The sequence below is a fragment of the Ananas comosus genome, linkage group 1 (genome assembly GCF_001540865.1).
Source record: "Ananas comosus cultivar F153 linkage group 1, ASM154086v1, whole genome shotgun sequence".
Taxonomy (NCBI): Eukaryota; Viridiplantae; Streptophyta; class Magnoliopsida; order Poales; family Bromeliaceae; genus Ananas; species Ananas comosus.
Genome location: NC_033621.1, coordinates 11,656,993 through 11,679,021, shown reverse-complemented (window position 1 = coordinate 11,679,021; position 22,029 = coordinate 11,656,993). Strand labels below are relative to the sequence as shown.

The 22,029-nt window shown below is 36.0% G+C and overlaps 2 protein-coding genes across 3 annotated transcripts; one reads left to right on the top strand and one right to left on the bottom strand.

The window, feature by feature from the left end:
- Positions 403-8,545, top strand: LOC109717051 (COP9 signalosome complex subunit 3). 2 transcript variants are annotated; one of them, XM_020242720.1, is made up of 11 exons: positions 403-771; positions 2,101-2,216; positions 2,664-2,907; positions 3,680-3,737; positions 3,807-3,896; positions 4,708-4,770; positions 6,807-6,896; positions 7,068-7,226; positions 7,312-7,433; positions 7,958-8,030; positions 8,106-8,545. In XM_020242720.1, the coding sequence occupies exons 1-11, from the start codon at positions 584-586 to the stop codon at positions 8,169-8,171; spliced, it is 1,269 nt and encodes a 422-aa protein (XP_020098309.1). In that variant the 5' UTR covers positions 403-583; the 3' UTR covers positions 8,172-8,545. The 2 variants fall into 2 exon arrangements, with proteins under 2 accessions (XP_020098309.1, XP_020098301.1); XM_020242712.1 differs by lacking the exon at positions 403-771 and adding an exon at positions 1,156-1,320.
- LOC109717064 (GDSL esterase/lipase At5g62930) lies at positions 8,990-21,281 on the bottom strand. Its single transcript, XM_020242731.1, is given in 8 exon segments — positions 8,990-9,255; positions 9,345-9,559; positions 11,194-11,358; positions 12,680-12,756; positions 14,321-14,461; positions 19,531-19,608; positions 20,703-20,846; positions 21,259-21,281. Coding segments are annotated over 6 exon segments (738 nt in total). The 5' UTR covers positions 20,814-20,846; positions 21,259-21,281; the 3' UTR covers positions 8,990-9,255; positions 9,345-9,393.

Genomic DNA, 22,029 nt, shown 5'->3' with positions numbered 1-22,029 from the left:
ATTTACTTTTCTTCGTGATTTACTGATATTCATCAACAAAATACAATCAGTTAAGCAAGTTTGGAAAATTTTTTAATTCGTAAAACTATTTGCAGTTAAGTGCAACATCATTATTAATTGTATTAAACAATTAAAAAAAATCTGTTCGTCTTTGCCGCATCTTGTGTGCGTACACATGCAAACTACAGCTTGAACCCACTAGACTGCCGTGCCGGCCCGAGTTTCGGATCTGACCCCGACCGGGTGCGGGGAACTTCCCGATATCTTTCTTTCTCGTCGGGTTCGGGTCCAGGTTCAGGTTCGGATTCAAACATCGGCTATACGACCCGAACACCATCATCCGTTAGAACACTCGCTTCTCGCCTTCTCGGCTCTCGCTATTGTATTGTTTTCACTTCCGCGGCCCCTTTGTTTCTTTCTTTTCCGTCCGTCCGTCCGTCCTTCCTTCCGTCTTCGTCGGGCGGGGCGGTGCCGCTTGAGGGAGAGAGAGAGAGAGAGAGAGAGAGAGAACTCAAAGGCAGAGAAGGGCTTCGATCGTCCCAAATCGATCATCGTCGTTGTTGGTGGTCGCATTCTAAGCAGCATGGAGTCGATGGAAGCGTTGGTGGCCCACATCGAGGCGCTGTCGGCGATCCCCGAGGAGCTCCCCCACCTCCACTCGCTTCTCAAGCAGTCGGAGGACGCCCTCCGATCCCAGGGCCCTGGCCTCGCCCCACTCCTCCTCCACCAACTCGACCCTTCCAAGCATTCCCTCGGCTATCTCTACATCCTGTAATCCCCCCTCTCCTCCCTCTTATTCCTTAGTTCATCTGGATCGGATTGGATTGGATGTGGATTGGGTTGGATTGGAATTACTTTCTTCCTGCCTTCACTTTTAGTTGTGATTGGTTTTTGGTATTTGCTTTCTTCCTCTTCTTCTTCTCTGCCTTGCCTTTCGTGTTTTAGGCGAGCGGTCCGACGTCGTGTCTTAGGGGGAAAAAATAAAAACAAAAACAAAAACGATATATGCTTAAACAGGATCAGATGGTATTCTTCAATGCGAACATAAACTTATTTAGTCAGATCAGATGCAAGAGTTAAACGCACGTTGAAGATTATACATGCTTAATGTGTCAAATTATCTCTTCCTTGGATTGCGTATGTAGTCATAGATCAATCACTGTAGTGTGAGTCTATGCAGATCATAGCAGCGAGAGAGGTAATACGAGCAGGACAACCTCCAGCGTAGTAATTTAACATATAGCACTGAGCCTCCCACTGTTTGGCCTAGGTGTTTATGAAATGGCCTCCCGCCGAACCACATTCTGTAGAATGGACAGGGTACATTCTCGTGTATCGAAGAAATAAAATCTTCTTTTTTTATAAGATTTGCAATGGAGAGCTTAGATGAACTTCATAATCTCCTTCCTTCTTAAAGTCTCCATCGTGTTTTCAGTACGAGCAGTTTATTTATCACTACTCCATACAATCGAGCTTTGCAGTATTCTTTACTCGATATATAATTCTCTTAAGAAATTGTATAAAGCATCTCCTAGGGTGAGTAAAGTTCTCGAGCCTTTCCAAAACACTTTCAGAATGGCAAAAAAAAACTCAAGAATTGCAATTTTTTTTTTCTCCCCCCTCTCAATCATAGTTGTTAGTCTCCTTAATAATTAATTCTTTGTTTGCATATGAAATAATTACTGCAGCAGTGAAGGCTTGTGATGTACAACAATAACCATAAACTAATAGCACACTTGGATATGGTTATGGTTATGGTTATGTTTAATGCTATGAATTATCAAAAATATGTAAGGGATGGTACATGCTGTTCCAGTTTGGAACTTTGTGTCTATTTTGGTATCAAAAAAAAGGAAAAAGGCTCCGTTCAGGAAAGATATATTAATTAAATGATTTTTTTTTTTAATTAGCAATTTTTTGTGCTTCTTGTATCAATGATCTCAGTCTGGCATATGTAACGAATGGTTACTGGATTGTTTTTCTTAGTGCTCTCATTTGTACTTATAGGTGCTTTGTATTACTATTATCTTCTATTGTTGATTTTCTTGATCCTTCAAATTATTGGATAGGGTTTAGTCAATTGTTGGCAACTTTTGGCAGGGAGGCATACTTGTCTGGACCGATTTCAAGCGACCAAGCTGGTGGTTTCCTTTTATCTGTTGTTGACTTCATTAATTCCTGCTCTGGAGATCAAATACGTTTGGCTCCTGATAAATGTATGCTGTATTTATTGTTCTTATGTATCTTACTTTGCAAACTAATTGCTGATGACTTCTATCATATACACGCACAATCTTACATATAAATCTCTGAAAAATCCATCTCTTTACTTATATGCGCCTGTAATGTCTGAAAATTCACATATATCCTGCAAATGCACCTTCTTACAAAATACCCTTTTTCTTAAGTTGAGTGTAATTGAATCCATAGGAGGAATTTTATATTGAATTTTGAAAACGTTATTTAAAATAGGAGCACTCTTCTAAATACAAAGGCATTTTAAATAAACTTTGGAAAGCAATGTTTGAAAATTCAAGTTTTTGGAGTGTTTTATATGTAACAGATAATTCTTTAGGTAGATTCGTAAGTATTTGTTCCATCTTTCTATTGCTATTAGTGGTTTCTCATGGCCATGTAACCATGTGCCCTTGTTGAATATGTAGTTATACAGGTATGTAAGAGGCTGAAAGATCAAGTCATGCAGCTGCAAGTTCCACTGCAGGGAGTGGCTCTAAGGACAGCAATTCGTAAACTCCAAACTTCCTCCGAGCAGTTGACTACTATTCACTCAGATTTTCTTCTTCTTTGTATTTTAGCCAAGTCCTATAAAACTGGCCTAAGTATTTTGGAGGATGATATACTTGAAGTTGACCAACCGAGGGATCTCTTCCTCTATTACTATTATGGGTTAGTTCTCAAAGTTGATCATATTTCTAGTATTAGCTATCTATGTTCTTAGTTTCTTACTGAAAACTAGCTTGTTGGGTTCTCCAATGTCATGGATATTTATTGTAGAAGTTTGAGAGGTATGTTATGTGACTGTCTATGTTCTATCTAAAGACTAGTAAAGTTATTTTGTTCTATTTGCTCTTTTGGGATGCGTTATTATCGATAGTGAGATTCCTTTATCCATTCAGTTGACAGTTTCATCTATAATTCACAAACTGATTCTCAAGGTGTTCTTTAGGCACTTCAGCGGCTCAAATCTGATACAGAAGTAGACAGACACTTTATATAGAATGTCATGATTATTGAGACAAGGGTTCTTTGATTTCATGCGCTCAATGTTGAAGCTTATGGTGCAAAGGAAAATCTTAAGTTTTGGTTGAGATGCAAATGGAATAATGCTACTCACGTAATTTAATATAAGAATATCTCCTTTGCTAAGTGCATGCTGGGGAGGGTATGCTTCTGGATGATATGGGAAAGTGTAGGTCGCTAGAAGGTGTTATTGAACTAATATTTGTTAAGGTGTTAAAATTCGTGGATGGGCAAGCAGAAGCTATATTCTGCTCAGAAGTGTCTAATTTGAAGTCTTGTGTAAAACTTAATCCGTTCTAGACATTCGTTAACTAGAAATGTAATCTTTCACAAACATCAGAAGTGGTTAGCACTTTTTTCTCAAACATACACGTTTTTTAATTCATACCATTAATCGCCTTCTTACTCTGTGATACAGGGGGATTATATATATAGGATTGAAGCGTTTCCGCACTGCATTGGAGTGTCTTCACAATGTGAGCCGCTGCCTTTCATGCTTATCTCTATACTTGTTGACGATTTTATACTAACTGGAATTTATGCAGGTTGTAACTGCACCAATGACCACTTTAAATGCTATTGCAGTTGAAGCATACAAAAAGTATATATTAGTCTCCCTTATTCTCAATGGGCAGGTAAATCCTCGCTGCTTAATTGATCATACCTTTTTGTGACCATACTTGTTTGTGCTTTTGAGTGAGAGAGCTAAAGATTTTGCTGAAGACGAAGTCATGATAAATGGGCTGTCTCAAATTCAGCAACATTTTGAGGTTGCTAGATCTCTCGATTGTCATTGATGCATGTTAATGCTCATGTGCTTTATAGTATCTGGAAGTCATCCTAGCAAAAATACATTCACCAAAGTCACAGTGAGTACTGAAGCACTGAGGACGGGACGAAATCATGCAGGTGTCCTATGTTAAGGAGTGAGGGAAGTAGGGAGGACAGGGAGTAGACCAGGAAATTAGGGGATAAAGCTGACCGGGGAACAAGTTTGCTTAAGTGACTCGTGAAGAGAGGAGTTGCTTAGGACATTTTTGTTGGGTGTAAGGTGGTTGTGGGGATAGGATAAGTTTTGATGAGAGAGTTCCACTGTGTGTTTTGAGGGAAGTAAGAAAAAATAACGTAACTGCAGTTCCAAATGACTCTCACATAACATGACCTATGAAAAGAAACCATGTGATTTGTAAGTAGCTTGTCTAATTCAAGACTTCAGTTAACATGTAGTATTTGTATGATTTGTGAAGGCATGAATATCAAATCCAACTGATAGATTTGTTTCTGTGGCAAGTTATATCTAACCTTGTAAAGCATTTGAGGCATTTTAATTTCTTATCTCAGAATGCGTAAAAGCATAGCCTTGGTATAGGTTGTTTTGATATTTTAACACTGATAAATGTTGATGCTATCTTGAGGTTGGAAAACTAAATTGGAGACTGGTAACAGGTTCCATCATTTCCTAAATATACATCGTCAACGGCTCAAAGGAATTTGAAGAACCACACTCAGGTACTCTTGCAAGAATTAGAAAGTTTTATGTTGTTTATTGCATGAATTTTTTTTTCTCTTCTTCTTTGTTTATGCCATAGTATGTTCTTGTTTATTTGCTATTGTAATTGAACCTCCCAATTGTTGCTTCTGTTCATGTCACTTTATAACTTTATCAATCGGTGTACTAATACATTTTAGTTATTGCAGTAACTCTATTTTCTCAGTTATGGCAGTTCAAAGCAATATCTAAATGATTGATAAGAAAAAATTTATTGTTAGTATTTTAGAGGATCATAAGAGAGCTTTTTTTTTTTTTCCAATAGATGCAACACTTATGAGTTTGTTGTTTTTATAAACTTTGGATTATGCTTGTTTTGGTTTCTAGTGAATTAACGCCATAAATTTGCAACAGATTACACTGTACAGAGTGTGATTCAGACTTAAAATTTTAAAGCAAACATGAGACCCCAAGTAGTACTATATATAATATATAACATGGCTAAAACTCTTAATCTGGCTATAGCATTTTGGGTGATGACTAGGCCCAAGAGATTAAGAGAGTTAAGCTTGTTAAGGCTAGAGTAGTCCTAGGATGGATGACCTTCTGGGAAGTAGGGCGTTTCAGCTAAGCTGGGTTATACAGCGAGGAGAGCGAGGCTCTCATGTTGATGACTGTTGTGAGTAGAGCATGGCTCCCCCACAAGGCCGGTTAAGACTACCGAGACGAGTCTCAAATTGCTTGGTACCTGTGAATCTGAGCCTAACGAGAACGTCAGAGCTTAAAGGTAGGAAAAATATGAGACCCCAGATAATCCTATATATAAGGTATAAAAATTTGACTTTTGATTATTTCCGTCGATTAAATGAAAAGAATAGCAATATCAGAATTACAATATTTATGATTGGTTTGAAGGTTCAAACAATTAGTATGATAAATTAGTCTGCTCAACGTTGGGTTACATGTGCTAGTGTATCTTGACTGCCTGTGAGCGAAGAATGATTGTTTGAAGCCATTTTTCTGGTTTAAGTGTTGATATATGAGTTGTATGGGTAAAGTTTTGTCCTATATATGAGTTGTATGGGTAAAGTTTTGTCCTATTTGAGAAACTTTTTAGAGATTGAAGCCTGGCTTGATCCATCAAGTCCGAGCCCAAGGGATAGACAAGCTATAAAATAGTGCATATGGAAGGGGTATATGTTAAGATCATTGGCCTTGCTTTCTGCCGACTTGAGTTTTTATGTAGAGCCTCGTGGTAGTTCAACTCTTTCTCCCCCTTTTCTAGTTACCTTCTTTTTTTCCTTCCGTTCTTTCTTCCTCTCCTTTTTCCTCTTTCTTTTCTTTTTAATTTTCTGGGCGAACTTCAGAAATGGGCCCTGTGATACAGCGCATTTCATATTTGTGCCTATGAATTTCATTTGTATCACTTAGATGCTCTGAGATTGCTATTCCAATTTTCTTTCTTTTTTTTATAAAAAAAAAAAAAACCCAATTTTCCGGAAGGACCTTTCCATCAATCCCATTGATTTTAGTTTGGACCAGGTTTTGAAACTCACTAGTGGGTTTGGTTCATGTTTGGGTTGTGTGGTCTAAAGTCGACTTCAAACCCTAGTCTAAAACTCAATTCTAGTGGGTTTTAGTCAAGTTTAGATCAAAACCCAAACTAGAAGATGATCCAAACCTGCTGTGTTGATCAAAATCTGAACCAAAGCCAAGTTCTAGTGGGGAGCTAATGAAAAGATCCCCATGAAGTTATGGGTGTTCAAATTATTATGATTATTATTTGTTGGTTTAATCTCCTTTGTTGATGAATGATTCTTGAAGTTTATGCCAGAATGCTTTGATTTGAATCTGGGGTTAATGCTCTACAGAGTTCTACATTATGCATTCGCCGTTAATTTTTTACATAATTCTTTGATTTGCATGTGTACTGAGCTTATTCTGTGATATGCATGTGTATTTGTGTTTTAGATATTATAGATGCCTTTTAATTTGGAGTCCTCTAGTTAATACATGCCTGATATTTATTTGTTTTTTAACCTTTTTCTTCTGGCAGCCCTACATTGATTTGTCTGCTTGCTATGCCTCGGGGAAGTATTCAGATCTAGAGGCCTTCATCCAATCAAATGTTGAGAAGTTTCAGTCTGTGAGTACTATTTCACCTGCTATATCTTTAATTCAACGATAAAGCCATCTTGCATTTCAGTTACTGTAGTAAATGTTGAACATTGTATTGCATGACTGTTGTGATGTTGCAGCAATTTCCTTTTGTTATCTTGTGTACTTTCTTTCTTCTTTTTTTTTTCAATACTTGCAGGACAACAATCTTGGATTGGTGAAGCAAGTCCTATCTTCTTTATACAAGCGCAATATCCAGAGACTAACACAGACTTACTTGACTTTGTCCCTCCAAGACATAGCCAATGCTGTGCAACTGAAGACCCCGAAGGAAGCTGAAATGCATGTTCTACGGATGGTGGGTTTCTGAGCTATTTAAAAATTTGTCATTTTAGACTTCAAATGTGATGAAGCAAACTTGTAACTTTTTTGCAAAATTCCAGATTCAAGATGGGGAGATATTTGCTACGATAAATCAGAAGGATGGAATGGTCAGTTTTCATGAGGATCCTGAGCAGTATAAAACTTGTGAGATGGCAGAGCACATTGATTCCACAATTCAGAGGTATCACATCAACTTATCAGCTTTCATTTAATCTATAAAATGTTGTATTTTGATCTCTTGTCGAGATTATGCGTCCATGCCTTTTCAAAATTGAATAATTAAATCATTGTGCGTTGATTACTCCATGTTCCATGTGGTCAACCTCTTCAACTTCATTAGGACTTCCAAATTACTTTCATCATCCCTATCAGAACTAAGCAATAGTTTGACATTTGTTTGTGTGATGAAGTGCATAAGGGGCACTGTTGTTCTCTAAACTTTGCAACGTATTCAGCATCATGGCTATAGAGTTGGTGAGAAGTCAGCAGCCAGCTGTAAATTTCTGCAATGTCTCCTTGATGTCTTTTCAGGCCTGAACTCTGGGTTTTAGTGGATTTGAGTATATTCTTAATTCCTAAATAAAGCTAGGATGATTTTGTCGGCTGTATAATCTTGTTAGTTTGTTGCTTAACTTGCCTTCTGCCAAGTAAAAGGAAAAACAGGAGAAAATGATCATCAATGTGGCTCCGTTTTTGCTGTTGCAGGCTAATGGCATTGTCAAAGAAACTGAGATCAATTGATGAGCAAATATCATGTGATCCTGCGTATGTATCGAAGGTGAGTACTGTGAATTACTATTGTCATTTACTCTTGTACCGTGTTGTTTGTGATTGGTTCTTCAATTTTTCACAGATTGGGAGGGAACGGCCAAAATTTGACTTTGACGACTTCGATTCTGTTCCCCATAGGTTTATATGAAGAAAGCTGGATGAGACAGCATATTTGTGAAGCAGTCTAGGAAAAATAACTCATAATCCATATATATATATATATAGGAAGCTCATCACATCTTTTTCTCCTTGCAATTTCTATATGACTGTTGGAAGTACAAGCTCTTTGGATATGTAGTACTCGGATGAAATCTAACTCATCTAATCGTTTGGATGTTTGGCATAGTTTAGGAATGCAGCTGATTGCAAGGTCTTTTCTGAACCGGTCTTTTCTGAACCGTGGTAATGGAAATGCCGGATGTGGGGTTTGTGATTGTATGGTGATTCATTTTTTCTGTAGTCATTGTAAGGTCCGTATCTTTTGCATGCCAATTAAAACAGCCTGCACCTGGTGCATATTTATGCAGTTGGTCTGTCATTATAATTTTATGGTAGTTTCAAAACATACCACTTAGGCATTGCGTAGTACCAAAATTGAGTGATGGTATAAAAAAACCGTGAGGGATAAGTTCTGGTTTTGACTTCCCAAGCGGCATGGCGCAGGCCTCTGCGGGAGAAAAATTGATAATCGAAAAACGCAGCTGTGTCAACTTTGTTGGCCCATTCTTGTTCGTTGGGCCTTGTCCGGGTCTGAAAATCAAACGCCGTGGAAATGTCATGCTAGGCTTGGACAAATCACTTCTTTGATTGATATGGTTCATCCCGATTAATCTTGACCTGGCGAGGTGGCCAGGGAGGCCTGGGAAACTTCGGCCTGGGTCGGATGCTTCATCTCTTTGGATCGTTTAGTCCAGCCTCCTCACAAGCACCGAGGAATTATCCACTATTTAAAGTTTTACTTTGAGGTAGACAACTTAGCAGTGCTTCATCTAGTACTGAAAACAACTTAAATCTCGTATCTAAACTTGGAAGTCCTCTGCAATTTTAAATCAAGCCACAAATTGGCTGATTACCAATCTGTTGACAGAAAATAACCATTCACCATAAAAACAGAAAAATTAAAGGGCTCAAAACGATGTGTAGTTCCCTAATCAGGTACACAGATTCTCCACCAATCTTTAATCCCTTGACTGACAATCCTTCAGAGCCCATACATACAAGCATTTGATTTCCTGTAGCATTATCAAGAGAGTGCATCAACGATACAATAAACAATGAAGGGTAAAAAAGAAGAATATAATGAGAGTGACTCAAAGTCGACCTTAGGAATGGAAGTCCCGTCCATCAGTCTGAGCTGGGTGATGCAAGATTTAGCTCTTCTTGCAGAATGCTTTTTCAGGATGATCTCCATCAATTTCAGAATGATGAGGAAAATCATATAGCATATTTTCAGCACGGAAACCAGCATCCTTGAGTACTTCCACTAATTCCTTGTGAACAATTGCATTTCCTTCTGCTGTTAGGTGCAAGCCATCACTGGAAAATAAGGGAAGAATTCATCATTCAATTTCAGGTCTTAGGTCTCTTGACCGCCGAATGAAAATAACAAATAGAGTTGAAAATTATCCACCGCCTACACAAAACTAAATATGTGAGAATCAATAAATCACAAGTCACTCTTAGAATTTATACATCTTTCCTATTAAATGCAGTTTCGTAAAAATCTGCCAAATTGTAACCATCAAAACCCAAGAGATCTTAAAAACATATACTGGTTTACAATGATTCTGGTTTGGTTTAAGATCTTAACCAATACACATAGTAAGATACTTCTCTCATGATCATATTTTGTGTTGTGATCACCAAAAACTAGAGAATTTTCCAAATATGTATCAAACATCAAAAAAGCAAACAATCACATTACAGCTTTACTGTAAGTGAATGTGCTTTACCTTGTTTCAGTTATTAAACACGTAAAGTACCAATATAATGCACAGATACTTCATTATAGCAAGCAATGTCCATATCCAATATGTATTTAATGCCATTACTACCTTACTACGTGCGTGGTATGTGCATACAGCTTGATATTTCATAGGGAAGTATGCGGGCATATTAAAAATTTAGAAATTTTCCCGGATACTCGAGGGTTAATTGAAGGATAGCCTAGGGATACTTGCTAGATATAGGTGAGTTCTTTTTTGGTGTAATTTAGGAAGGCAACACTCAAAGGGGCTAGGATCCAAAAAAGCTTGTTATGTCAGTTAACTCATTTATGCATTTAGAAGATACTTGCAAAATGAATTCATAGTTGATAATACTGACGATTGATCTGTGGCTCAATTATTTTTTTTTCCTTTGATGGACAATGCTCAACTGTATTTATATCATTACACAATTTAGTTAGTTTATTGCTTTATGTTGTGCAATCATCTAAACTATTTGCAACATATATTTGTCATTATGAATGACAAATATTAAAGAAAAAAATTGATTATCGTATCCCCTACTTGACTTATGCTAAGGTTAAAAAGTCGCTGTATGACCTTATCAATTTATGTTGTCGTATCCCTATCCTGAACGTGTATGTGCAAGATATAGCACCAAGGGTTTTGTTGCACAGATTCAGTTAAATTGAAAAATAGAAATTAGTTGGGTCTTAGGTGAACTCATTAGGCATCAAAGGTGGAAGCGAAGAACCGATCTTTAGTTCTCAAAGAAGCAAGAAATAGATTTGATCAAATATGGTATCGCAGGAAATAGAAAGGAAATGCAAAATGGAGGAGTCTTTCTGCGGGAAAAAAAAAAACAACATGCTATATTACCCTTATTATGAGTTTAAGCTCTTAGATCATTGAAATGGGATTTATGCTTAGGCATCAAAAGAAAGCCGCCCCAAGATGGAATTTGATGGTTCTGATTGCAAGTTGAATCAACAATCCAAATAATTGATCATAGCACTCAATATGAATATACCATTTGGTTGTGTAGTACAAAACTTAAAAATGGGAGCGGCCATATATTATAAACAAGAAAAAACAGATTGAGGTGCTCAGTAATCTTCTCTTAGACTACCTATGGAAAATCAAGCATCAAAGGCACAAAGACAAAATTAGACATAATAAGAAATGACAGTCAAAATGACAAAGGAGCTCAGACATATGACTTACCTCAAGAAAAGTTTCTGCCATCCTTTAGTTTCTTGCATTTTTTACCAGATATCAATGAATGGAATATGCATTTCTTTGGCTAGCTCAACACACTGCCTTGCATAAATACCAGTAATCTCATTTGTTCTCTCTGGGTCTTTCCTTGCCTTCTCGCCATATACAGCTCTTGAAGAGAGAAAAAAAGGGGGCTTACTTCAGAAACTCAGTAATTACAACAAATTATCAAGTATCTATAAAAAGAGACGTTCAAAAATATCAGTGAATTTGACCGAGCATTTCCTACTAGTTTTTCCAATTAAATTATAATGTTGAGGAGAAGAGTCATACATGTAAGGAGAAAATATATATATATAGCTATTTAGTTATTGACATTACCGTCTTACTTTGTCCAAAGTAGCTTCTTTAACACTTGGGACTATGATACTCCCTCAAAAGGCTTACACTCAAATAAAATGAAAGGAGTGCAATGCTGTTCGTTAGCAAAATTCACAAGAAACAGTAAAAATAGAAGGGGAAAAAAACATGAAACTGAAAAGAATTAAAAAGAGACTAATAAAGGCTTGCTTGAGGGCCATTGACTGTAAAGTGGCGAGTGCTAGCAAGAAAACTTTTTGACACTAAACAAGAGAATAGTCTCCGAGTAATTATTGGAAAAGTGATTGGTGTTCATTACATTAAGTGATTTATTATAAATCTCTTACTCCTGAGGGTGCAGCCTTTTTCTTCATTAAAACCTAATATAATAGGGTGCGGTGAGCTTATAGTAGCAATTGCACCGACCTTCCGAGCACCTAGGTCGATAATTCCAAGCTTCACTGGCAAGAAAAAAAATTAAATAGGTAGAACCTGTAGGCACCTAACCAGTGTTTTTGACTACTCTAGTTGGCATTCAATGTTATAACTCATCCATTTCAGTGCAAAATGCGCAGTTGACCATTAACATAAAAAGGCTGGGCTGGGCAAACTGCCCAACCCAGAAAATCCTTTTTTGTTGCTGAAAACAAAAGAGCCCTAAAATCTCTCCTCAAATATGAGATCACAACATGGCTTGCAGTTTGTATAAAGAATGAAGCAGGGCTTAATTGATGTAATCAGGGAATGAAAAGTGAAAAATGTCCTGAACGTAACCTACACATCAGGACTAAGAAAGTCCAGCTCAAAAAATATGCATTGCTATTTCAAGAACCCCCAATTTTCATTTTGTGTCTACGTTTTAGCGAAATTTTATCCAAATGTGTTAGAGGATAAAGTTTATCACTTCAAATTTGTGCTATATCTGTAAGGAAATCAAACTGCAGATATTAACTACTAGATTTCTTATGTAAATCACATCGAAGAAGGAAAGAAGCGGTAGCTGCCTCAGCCTGTTGCTTAGTTCACTGTGAGGCCCAGCTGCCTCAGCCTGTTGCTTAGTTCACCTACTTTATGAATGAAGCGGTAGCATGCAACCTTTTCTCAAAAAAAAAAAGAAGGAAAGAAGCCAAACTGTGCATATTCTTCCCGCCCCTTCTCATCAACAGGAGGTGCGGTGATTAACACTACCACCATGGATGGTGAACATTCCTGATATAACAAAACGTTAAATATAAAAGATTATACCAAACTGAAAATTATACATCTAAACATATTCATAAAGATGGATAAAAATCTAAACCCAAGCAATAAATTAGCAGGTCAGGTAAGAGAATGGCGAAAGATAGTGCTGGATACATGCTGTTGTATTCAAGATACAAAACTCAAACCAGACTTGGGATTTACTAGCTGACGATCTTGTAAAACAAATAGAGATAGTCCTTAAAATTTCTCAACCATATGCCTAAAAGAGCTTTGTCGACATTAGATAGAAATTATAACGATCTCACTTAATTAAAGCGATCGTAGTTAAAGTGTAATTTTCAGGAAGAAAGATTAGAAAGTGATGATCGAACGATTACGTCAAGTCATTTAGTTTTCCTGGATCTGTCATGAAATTAGCTTAGTTGAGTTGTTGATTTAGGAACAAATATCTACTTAAGATAGAAGTAAAACTTTCAGATATGGGCAGATCACTTGTTTTGGTTAGTGGTTATTGTAAATTAAGACCCCTAACTTTTAGGAACTTTGTAAGGATTAAAGGGTTTACAAAGAGGCCTTCTAGGACCTCTCTGCTAATCAGATTATGATGAAGTGAAGTTGAGTTTGTGTTTTGGAATGTATTCCATTTATTCCTCTTCTCTCTCTCTCCTTCCTTCCTCTCACAACCACATCTCCTATTGGACAATTGCCTAAACAGAGAATAATAGTTCAGCAAATTGCCGCTGCCTCGGGCTTCTTTTTTCAGACAATTCAGCTGAACATTTTTCTTCCAGCTCTGAAATTTGCAAAAAAAAAAAAAAAAAAAAAAAAAAAAAAAAACCTGGGTCGTCCAAGAAATTATAGAATAGTCACCATACAGTTATAAAAGAATTTCTTGTTTTGATTTTCTTTTGGCCTTACAAACTAAAATCTCCTATAAGGTTGGGCCAGTTACTTTAATCAACCAAACAAGCACCTAATCATTGCTTTCCGGGCCATGTCTATCTTATGTGCCGGACATAGCAATTGCTTCTGCAGGGTCCAAATTACTCGATTCCTGGTAAAGTAGCAATGCTTTATTAGTTATTTGGTTTCTTATCAAAACAAACTTCACCACCGTACATTTTTGTAAGCTATAGCATGTTTCTTTAAAGGCTCCTTTTGGAAATCAATAACTACAAGTTAACGGTTATATGATTCCATAGAACCATGGTAATTTCACAAAGACCCTTGCAAAAATGAGAACAAACTTCATCAAACTTAATTTTTTTCTAAAAACTATGAGTCTATTTTAACGTACAGCTGAAGTAAATTCCCTGCTTGAAAAAAGAAAGATCAATCACAAATATGATTCAAGAGAAGCTTAGTAAAAATATTGTGGAACACAGAAGAGAAAGCATCAGATCTATTGCCTCATCGATGTTCTTACCAGGCGCAGCATACAATCTAAAATAATAACTTATCCTATAATTTAGACACAAGATCCAAAGAGTGAAAAGATGGTATGTGTGGTACATGTAATCAAAGCAAAAACCTAATAAAATTTGCAAGCCAGATGACATGAAATTGTAACCTTTAAATGATGAATGATTTTTCTGAGGTTTTCCCTGTACTCATCAACAGGGACGTGCTGTCGCTCACTAGTCCTTCCTTGAAGGGCAGCGTCATTGGCACCAAAAAATATGGTTGTAGCAGCAGGAGGTGTTGCGCAGCTCTGCCCAGAGAACTATATCCTTCAGATAGAGTGACTCATAACAGCTGTAATGCAGCAATTCCAATTCATGCATAAACCGTAGAAAAGAGACAGGCAAATATAAGACAATTACAAAAGGATAACCATACAAGTTTATCGTTGGACAGATGGTTCTCAGATTGTTGTTCTCTTAAGAAATATTTTAAGGGTATTGATCATGATATCATACATACATTTTACACACACACGCACACACACGCACACGCGCACACACACACACACACATATACATATATATATATATATATATATATATATATATATATAGAGAGAGAGAGAGAGAGAGAGAGAGAGAGAGAGAGAGAGAGAGAAAGATGAGCAGGAATGCTATCGGTAGCAAACAGACTCCGATGCCACCCATTTGTTGTCGATGATGGAGCCTCCAAATCAACGATCGGCACCGTTGAACATGATCTATACCACTTAAAACATCTAAAAACCAAATTTTATATCTTTTCGACATCATTGACCTAATAATCAAAGGGTTTCAGAATTTGTAATTTTAATGGTCGATATGAGACGTTATCTCATTTAACAGTGTAAAAATATCTAAATCAATTGAATTTTGGTTAAAAAATTAGAACAATATCTATATTCTCGATCTTGATTACAAGATTTATATCATCACCTTTTAATGGATATTCATTTTTAACCGTTCATTTTTGTGTCCACTTAATGGACAAGAGAACAATATCGAAAAAGCGTGAAATTTGATTTCTAGATACTTCAAGTGGTATAAATCATGTTTAACAGTGCCGATCATCGGTTTGGATGCTCCATCATCGAAAACAAATTTGTGGTAACGGAGCCTGTTTACTACAAATAACATTCCAACTCAACTCTCTCTTTCTCTCTCTCTCTCTATATAAATATATATTAGTCCAGCGGGTGCTTATAGAAGCACCAAGGTGTTGATGCTATAGTCCTTTTGGCCATTGGATCAACCCTAACAACAATTGGATCGTGCACAATGGTGGGCCCCACAAGTAACCATCATTATTGACTTTTGTTCCAATGGCCAAAAAGGTAGGTCTAAGGGCTGAAAAATTAAAAATACCAACGCTCTCTCCCTCTCCCTGCATATATATATAGAGAGAGAAATAGTTTGGCTGCTATACTATAGATAGTACTAAGTTCTTGGTACTATCTAGTTTTCCGCTATTAGATCTACCCTTTGATCATTTCCACCCATCAGATTATACTATTGAACCAACCACCCACTCAATCCTAGGGGACCAATATCATCCTAACCGCCCATCCTTTCATCCAACGGCCGAAAACTCGATAACACCAAACGCTTGGTACTATCGATAGTATAGTAGCATGGTTCTATATATTTAGATAGAGAGAAAGAAAGCTAGGCCGGTATACTATCGATAGCACGGAGGCTTCCATGCTACCAAGTTGTTTTCAATGATGCGGCTTTCAAATTGACGATCAGCTCCGTTAGACTTGATCTACACTATTGAAAGTATTTGGAAACTAAATTTCATAATTTTTCGATATCATTTACCTAAGAAACAAGTAGTCTAAAATGAACAGCTGAAAATAAAAATCTCATAAAAAATAATGATAAAAGACTTGAATTTAAGATCAGAAATACTGATCTTACTCTAAATAGTAAAAAGAATTTTCTATAAAAGTATCATCAAATTTGAATTGTTTTACATCGTTAAATTCACAAACGCATCACATCAACCATTAAAATTGTCAATTTTGAGACCTTTTGATCACTAGCCAAATGATGTCGAAAAATTATGAAATTTAGTTTTCAAATACTTTGAATAGTGTAGATCAAGTCTCACGGAGCTAGTCGTCAATTTGGAAGCCGGGTCATTGAAAACAACTTGGTAGCACGAAGGCCTCCGTGCTACCGATAGTATACCAGCTTATATATATATATATAGGAGCACGGAGCCCTCCGTTCTCCTAAGCCGTTTTCGATGATGAAGCTTCCGAATCGACAATCGGCTCCGTTAGACTTGATCTAGCATATTTGAAGTATCTAGAAAATTAATTTTGCGATTTTTCGATATTATTTACCTAGCGATCGAAAGGGTTCAAAATCAACGGTTGAAAATAAAAATCTCACAAAAAGTGGTGATATAGCACTAAAATTTTCAATCAGAGACATTGATCTTGCTATAAATAGTATAAAGAATTTTCTAGCAAAATTTCATCTGATTTGAATAATTCTACACCGTTAAACTTGCAAACGATATACATCAACCATTAAAAAATGTTGATTTTAAACCCTTTCAATCGCTAGGTAAATGATATCGAAAAATCGCAAAATTTATTTTCTAAATACTTCAAATATGCTAGATCAATCTAACGGAGCGATCGTCGATTCGAAAACTCAATCATCGAAACGGCTTAGGAGCACGGAGGGCTCCGTGCTCCTAATAGCACACAAGACCTACTATGATAGTATATATATATATATATATATATATATATATAGAGTCCGGCTACTATACTCTTATGAGTATAGTCCCTTTTGTACTCATAAATTTTTTTGTCGTTAGATCTACTCTTTGATAATTTTCATCCGTTAGATCATACTATTCAACCAACCACCCACTCAACCCTAGGGGACCACTTTAACCTAACCGGGGACCACTATCATCCTAACCGTACATCTCGTCATCCAACGGTCAAAAACTTATGAGTACAAAGTGAGCTATACTCATAAGAGTATAGTAGCTCTAGCCTATATGTATGTATATGTATGTATATGTATGTATGTATGTGTATGTATGTGTGTGTATGTCTGTGTATGTATGTGTATGTATGTGTGTGTATGTATGTGTATGTATGTGTGTGTATGTGTGTGTATGTATGTGTGTGTGTATATATATATATATATAGGCTGGGGCTACTATACTCTTATGATGATGGTGGTCCTCACTTAAAATGATAGTGGTCCCCTAGGGTTGAGTGGGTAGTTAGTTGATTAGTATGATCTAACGGGTGGAAATGATCAGTGGAATAAATCTAAGGGCCGAAAACTTATGAGTATAAGGGAGCCAATTCTCATAAAAGTATAGTAGCCGAACTCTCTCTCTCTCTCTATATATATATATATGTATAATGCGGAAGGCCAAGCATTCCATAAATTGCTTATATGTTTAGAAGAGAGAGTAAATATAAAGTATATTCTAATTATTTCATATTCTTAGATTGGAAGAGTTGACTAGTGCAGTCATGACCAAAGATTCTCTTTCACACCAAATAAGGTGAAAATAAGCACAAAAAAAGATTAGGAAGCAACAAGGACATATGTGCCATCCATCTATTTATTTCATTTCAAATGTTCTACTTTAATCATAGGTAAAAATGTATGCGTATAGGCCATTTTGAAATAAACAGCTCATCTTTTTTCTTTTCGTTTGGTTGAGATCCCCTCAACTTATAATTTTTTTTTTCAGTTACTACACTTTGTTAAGTTTAAAATTTTATTGAAATTAAAAACAATATTCGTTATAACCCTAATCGGTCAAATTTTATTCTCTAAAAAGTAATAACAGTTATTAAATTTAACGAAAGGTACAATTCCCAATTTATCCATACATTTAAAAAGGGTGTATATTTGCAATAAATAGTCTAGAATTCACTTAAGAAGTTTCGGTGAATTAAGGGGGCCATTTAGAAACTGAAGTTAAGGGGGCCATTTAAAAATGGAATACAACTGATGAGTTCTCCATACATTCTTACCTTAATATATATATTTCAAATAATCCCTCTAGATTTCACTTACGAACTTGGAATTAGATCTACATAGTTTACTTATTAACTCGCCGAATTTCACGAATCAACTTGGACAACAACCACAAAGCTATTCTAATATAGCTACAAAACATATTTGTTAGAAACACCATGGCACTCCTAAAATAGAATACCATATTATAATCATCTTTCTATAATTTTATTGGGTTAACTCATCTTTCAGTCCGGTTATTGTGCGTGGAACTGCAAGCAATTATCTTATAAAAAGCGTGCTAGTCAAAGATATGGCAACTTAGTGCATGCAAATCACACCTAAACATTCTCAATTAGCTTGCAAATCTCTTCTTTTTACATCATGTCTTTGCACTCTTTTTGTTTAGTGTTCAGTACCAAATTAAAAAACAAAAGTTTTGTCTTTTCACAGAAGTAGGAATGTACCAAGCACAGTTTTCAGAGGATATAACACAGCCACCTTAGAGACAACCTGAATATTTGGAAATAAAAGTGAGGAAGGACCATGACGGCATTTGGTTTTGTTTATCTATGAAATACAAAACTTGTATATAAAGCATGGGAAAGCAATTTTGGAGTTCTCGAAGGTGTAGTGAGTCTGCAGATGACAGCTAACTAGTCCAAGAAGCCTCAAGAATAAGATTTATCTAGAATTTTTATAACTTCAACGCAAAGAGTTTGCTCAAAAAGTTTGCTGTCCCTATATGAATTTGATAACTTCATCTGTTTATTTCATATCCAAGAAGGCTCAAGAGTAAGAGTTATGCAGAATTCTAATAACTTCTACACAAGGACTTACAAGGATTCCATTTTAGATTAGTTGTTTTAAATTTAACCTGTTAAGAGAGTATAGTTTTACCTCTTTGGATTATGTTTATTTGGAATCTTTTCATCATCTTTTACAGTTTCAAACGAATATAGGAATGCTTTTGGTTCGAAGGACACAGGGCACTAGAGTGGACCCCATGGAGCAGTAAATGATCCATGATCACTGATAGGTGTAAAGACCCATTCAAACAGGAGACTACGTCACTGCATCACCACTAGTTGTCATTGATCCTTCCAATGTCGTACAAAGCGAAAATAATGTACAGCAGCCTTGGTATCAATTCATGCATTTAAAGGAAGGGACTGCATATTTACAGCAATGAAGTTGCACAACAAAAAGAAAAAAGGAAAAAAGAATGATAACCAATTTGGAAGAAAAAAAGATAAAACATGTTAAATAATTAAAAATAAGACACAAACAAAATTAAGGGTATTGATAGAAATTTTATGGATTCTCTTACCAGCGGAAAGAGGTGATTAAGCAAAAAAAGAGCCCACCTTGTATTATATCCACCATAACCTCTAACAACTATGTCAGCCTGATAACAATAAAAGAAAAGGTAAATAGAAGTACCGAGAAGGAAATATAGTGTTACAAAACTATCAATATCCAGTACCAGTACAGTGAATAATTAGACAGAAAGAAGTCTTATATTCTTCATAGGAAAAAGAATGGCACACGCATACAAAATGCCACTGCCGGAAAGAAAATGTTAATTTTTTTTTCGTGAGTTAAACAAGCTTGTATTTCATTTAATCATAAGTAAATGAGAAAAACTTCAGTGAAAATTCAAGATACACAATAAAGAAAAAAAAAATACGGGCAAGTAATGTTTCTTTTATATTCAGAATAGTTGAAGGAACCTAATAAAATCTTGATGTAGCTGATGTAGTGTTGATAACATGACATTTGCGTCTCAAATATCTCATTGCGAAAAGAAGGAATTAGCAAAGCTTCAAATGCTTTCTGTTTTTTAAAATGTAGCAAACAAAAATAGGTTCGCCTTAAGATTTGCAAATGCAGTTATCCTCTTTTATTTCCTTTCCATTGCAGAGCAAGTCATAAGAAAGTAATAAGGGGTTGTTCATTTCACCAGTTGATAACATTCCAAGAATGTCATATATTTTGTTTTTGGAATAGCAAGGTTGTGACCATGTTACCCTGCCACTTGGTTTGTGAGGTTTCTACAGACATATTCTCATTAATGGAGGCTCACGATTCCCATTAAGTACGGGAATGATAACACCTTCTAACTCATGGTACTGTAATATGCTTAGTAGCCAGGAATATATAATAATTCCATAGCTTCGCTAACACCTCTTACAACTTTCCAAACTGAGTTGCATGGAAACGATTTAAATATCTAGAATTAAAAATAAGGAGAATTTTCAGAATATTGCAAACCGTAAAACAAACAGCGCGTAAGAGATGTAACAAAGTTACCACACTGACTGGATCTAGTTCTAAATATGGGTTTAGGGTTTAGGGTAAAAAAATCTAATCCTAAGAATAATAAGGACCAAAACTGATAAAAATATTAAGACTGAAAAAAAAAAATCAAGATGAAGTAGCAAAGGAAAGGGGCAGGATGCAATAGAGAGGATTTAAGGAGGAGGAGAATAGAAAGGGAACCTTTCGAGAGTAGGTGTCAGCAAGAGCCGTACCCCATCCACCAGGGCGGAACGATTGCTCAGTGATGGAGTCTCCAAACAACACAAACTGCGGTCTCAACAATCCTACCATTCCTTCTGTCAACCTCAGTTCAGACCCTCCCACCTATTCAACCAAAGACCTAATCAAAACATGACAATAATAAATGTACCATCTGTATATAAGCTGACAGAAAGCCCAGTGGGTTTTCAAGAAGCTTCCCCCAAAAAAGGTTCTAATTAGGTACATAAATATGGAAACCATTTTCAAATAAATTCTTCAATTATGGGTTGGTTCAAAGATGAAACCCCCAACTTTAATGGACACTTTCTTTTTAAAAAATTTATTTGAAATATTTTGAATGCATAAATTTAGGATTTTGATAAAATTAGCGGCTCCGTTACCTGTCGAGTGTCAACTAACAAGTGATGTTTGTCAGTTAAGAAGGGGAAAATTCATAAATTTCATGAAACCACAGTTGAATTTAATAAAATTCTTGATTTATTTGATAAAATAACTTGAATTAAAATTTTCATACTAGAGTGCTAGTCCTTGTGTCCAAAGTATAGCCCCCTCTATATCCGATGAGGGACTGTCAGGGCCTAATAATACCCTGTAGCTCCCTCTTTTCAAGGATGAGCTGGGCAAGATAACCAAACTCGGCTGATTCTTTGTCATGGACCATGTCAATCCTTTCCAAGTCACTCATGTTTCATAACTACAAGACATGATAAACTTCAATAGAATTTGTAAAAAGAAGAATGATGTTCTTAATCTTGTCAGGTGGCATAATGAGTGATTAACAAATTCCATTTTGCTATTTCTTGCTTAATCCATTATTAAATGGCTTAAACATAGCAACACAATCATACAAGTACAACAATATGTACTTAAAGAAGTAGATATGTAAAAGTCAAGCAATTATGAACAAATATAAATAAAAATATTGAATATAGCAAAGCCACATCTCACTAGACACCATGTTCACCAGAAGTTTTGGTTAAAAAATGCAAGACAAAAGCATTATAGGGGGTGGTAGTAATTAAGATGACAAGTATGTTTCTTTCACTCATTTGTGGCATACCCAATACTTATTGTTACTATGATGGAAGATAATAAGAAGCTATAATATTTTGAGTTAAGTGGATAATTAATTTCTAGAGGAAATAAACCTAAAATGATAAAAGTGACAGAAGATAACTGAAACAACAAATAAGATAAAGGAGTGTGAGAAGAAGCTAGATATCAGTTAGGCAAGCTATTAGAATTTTTTGGCCATGATTGATGAACTAAAATCGTCATAGAAAGG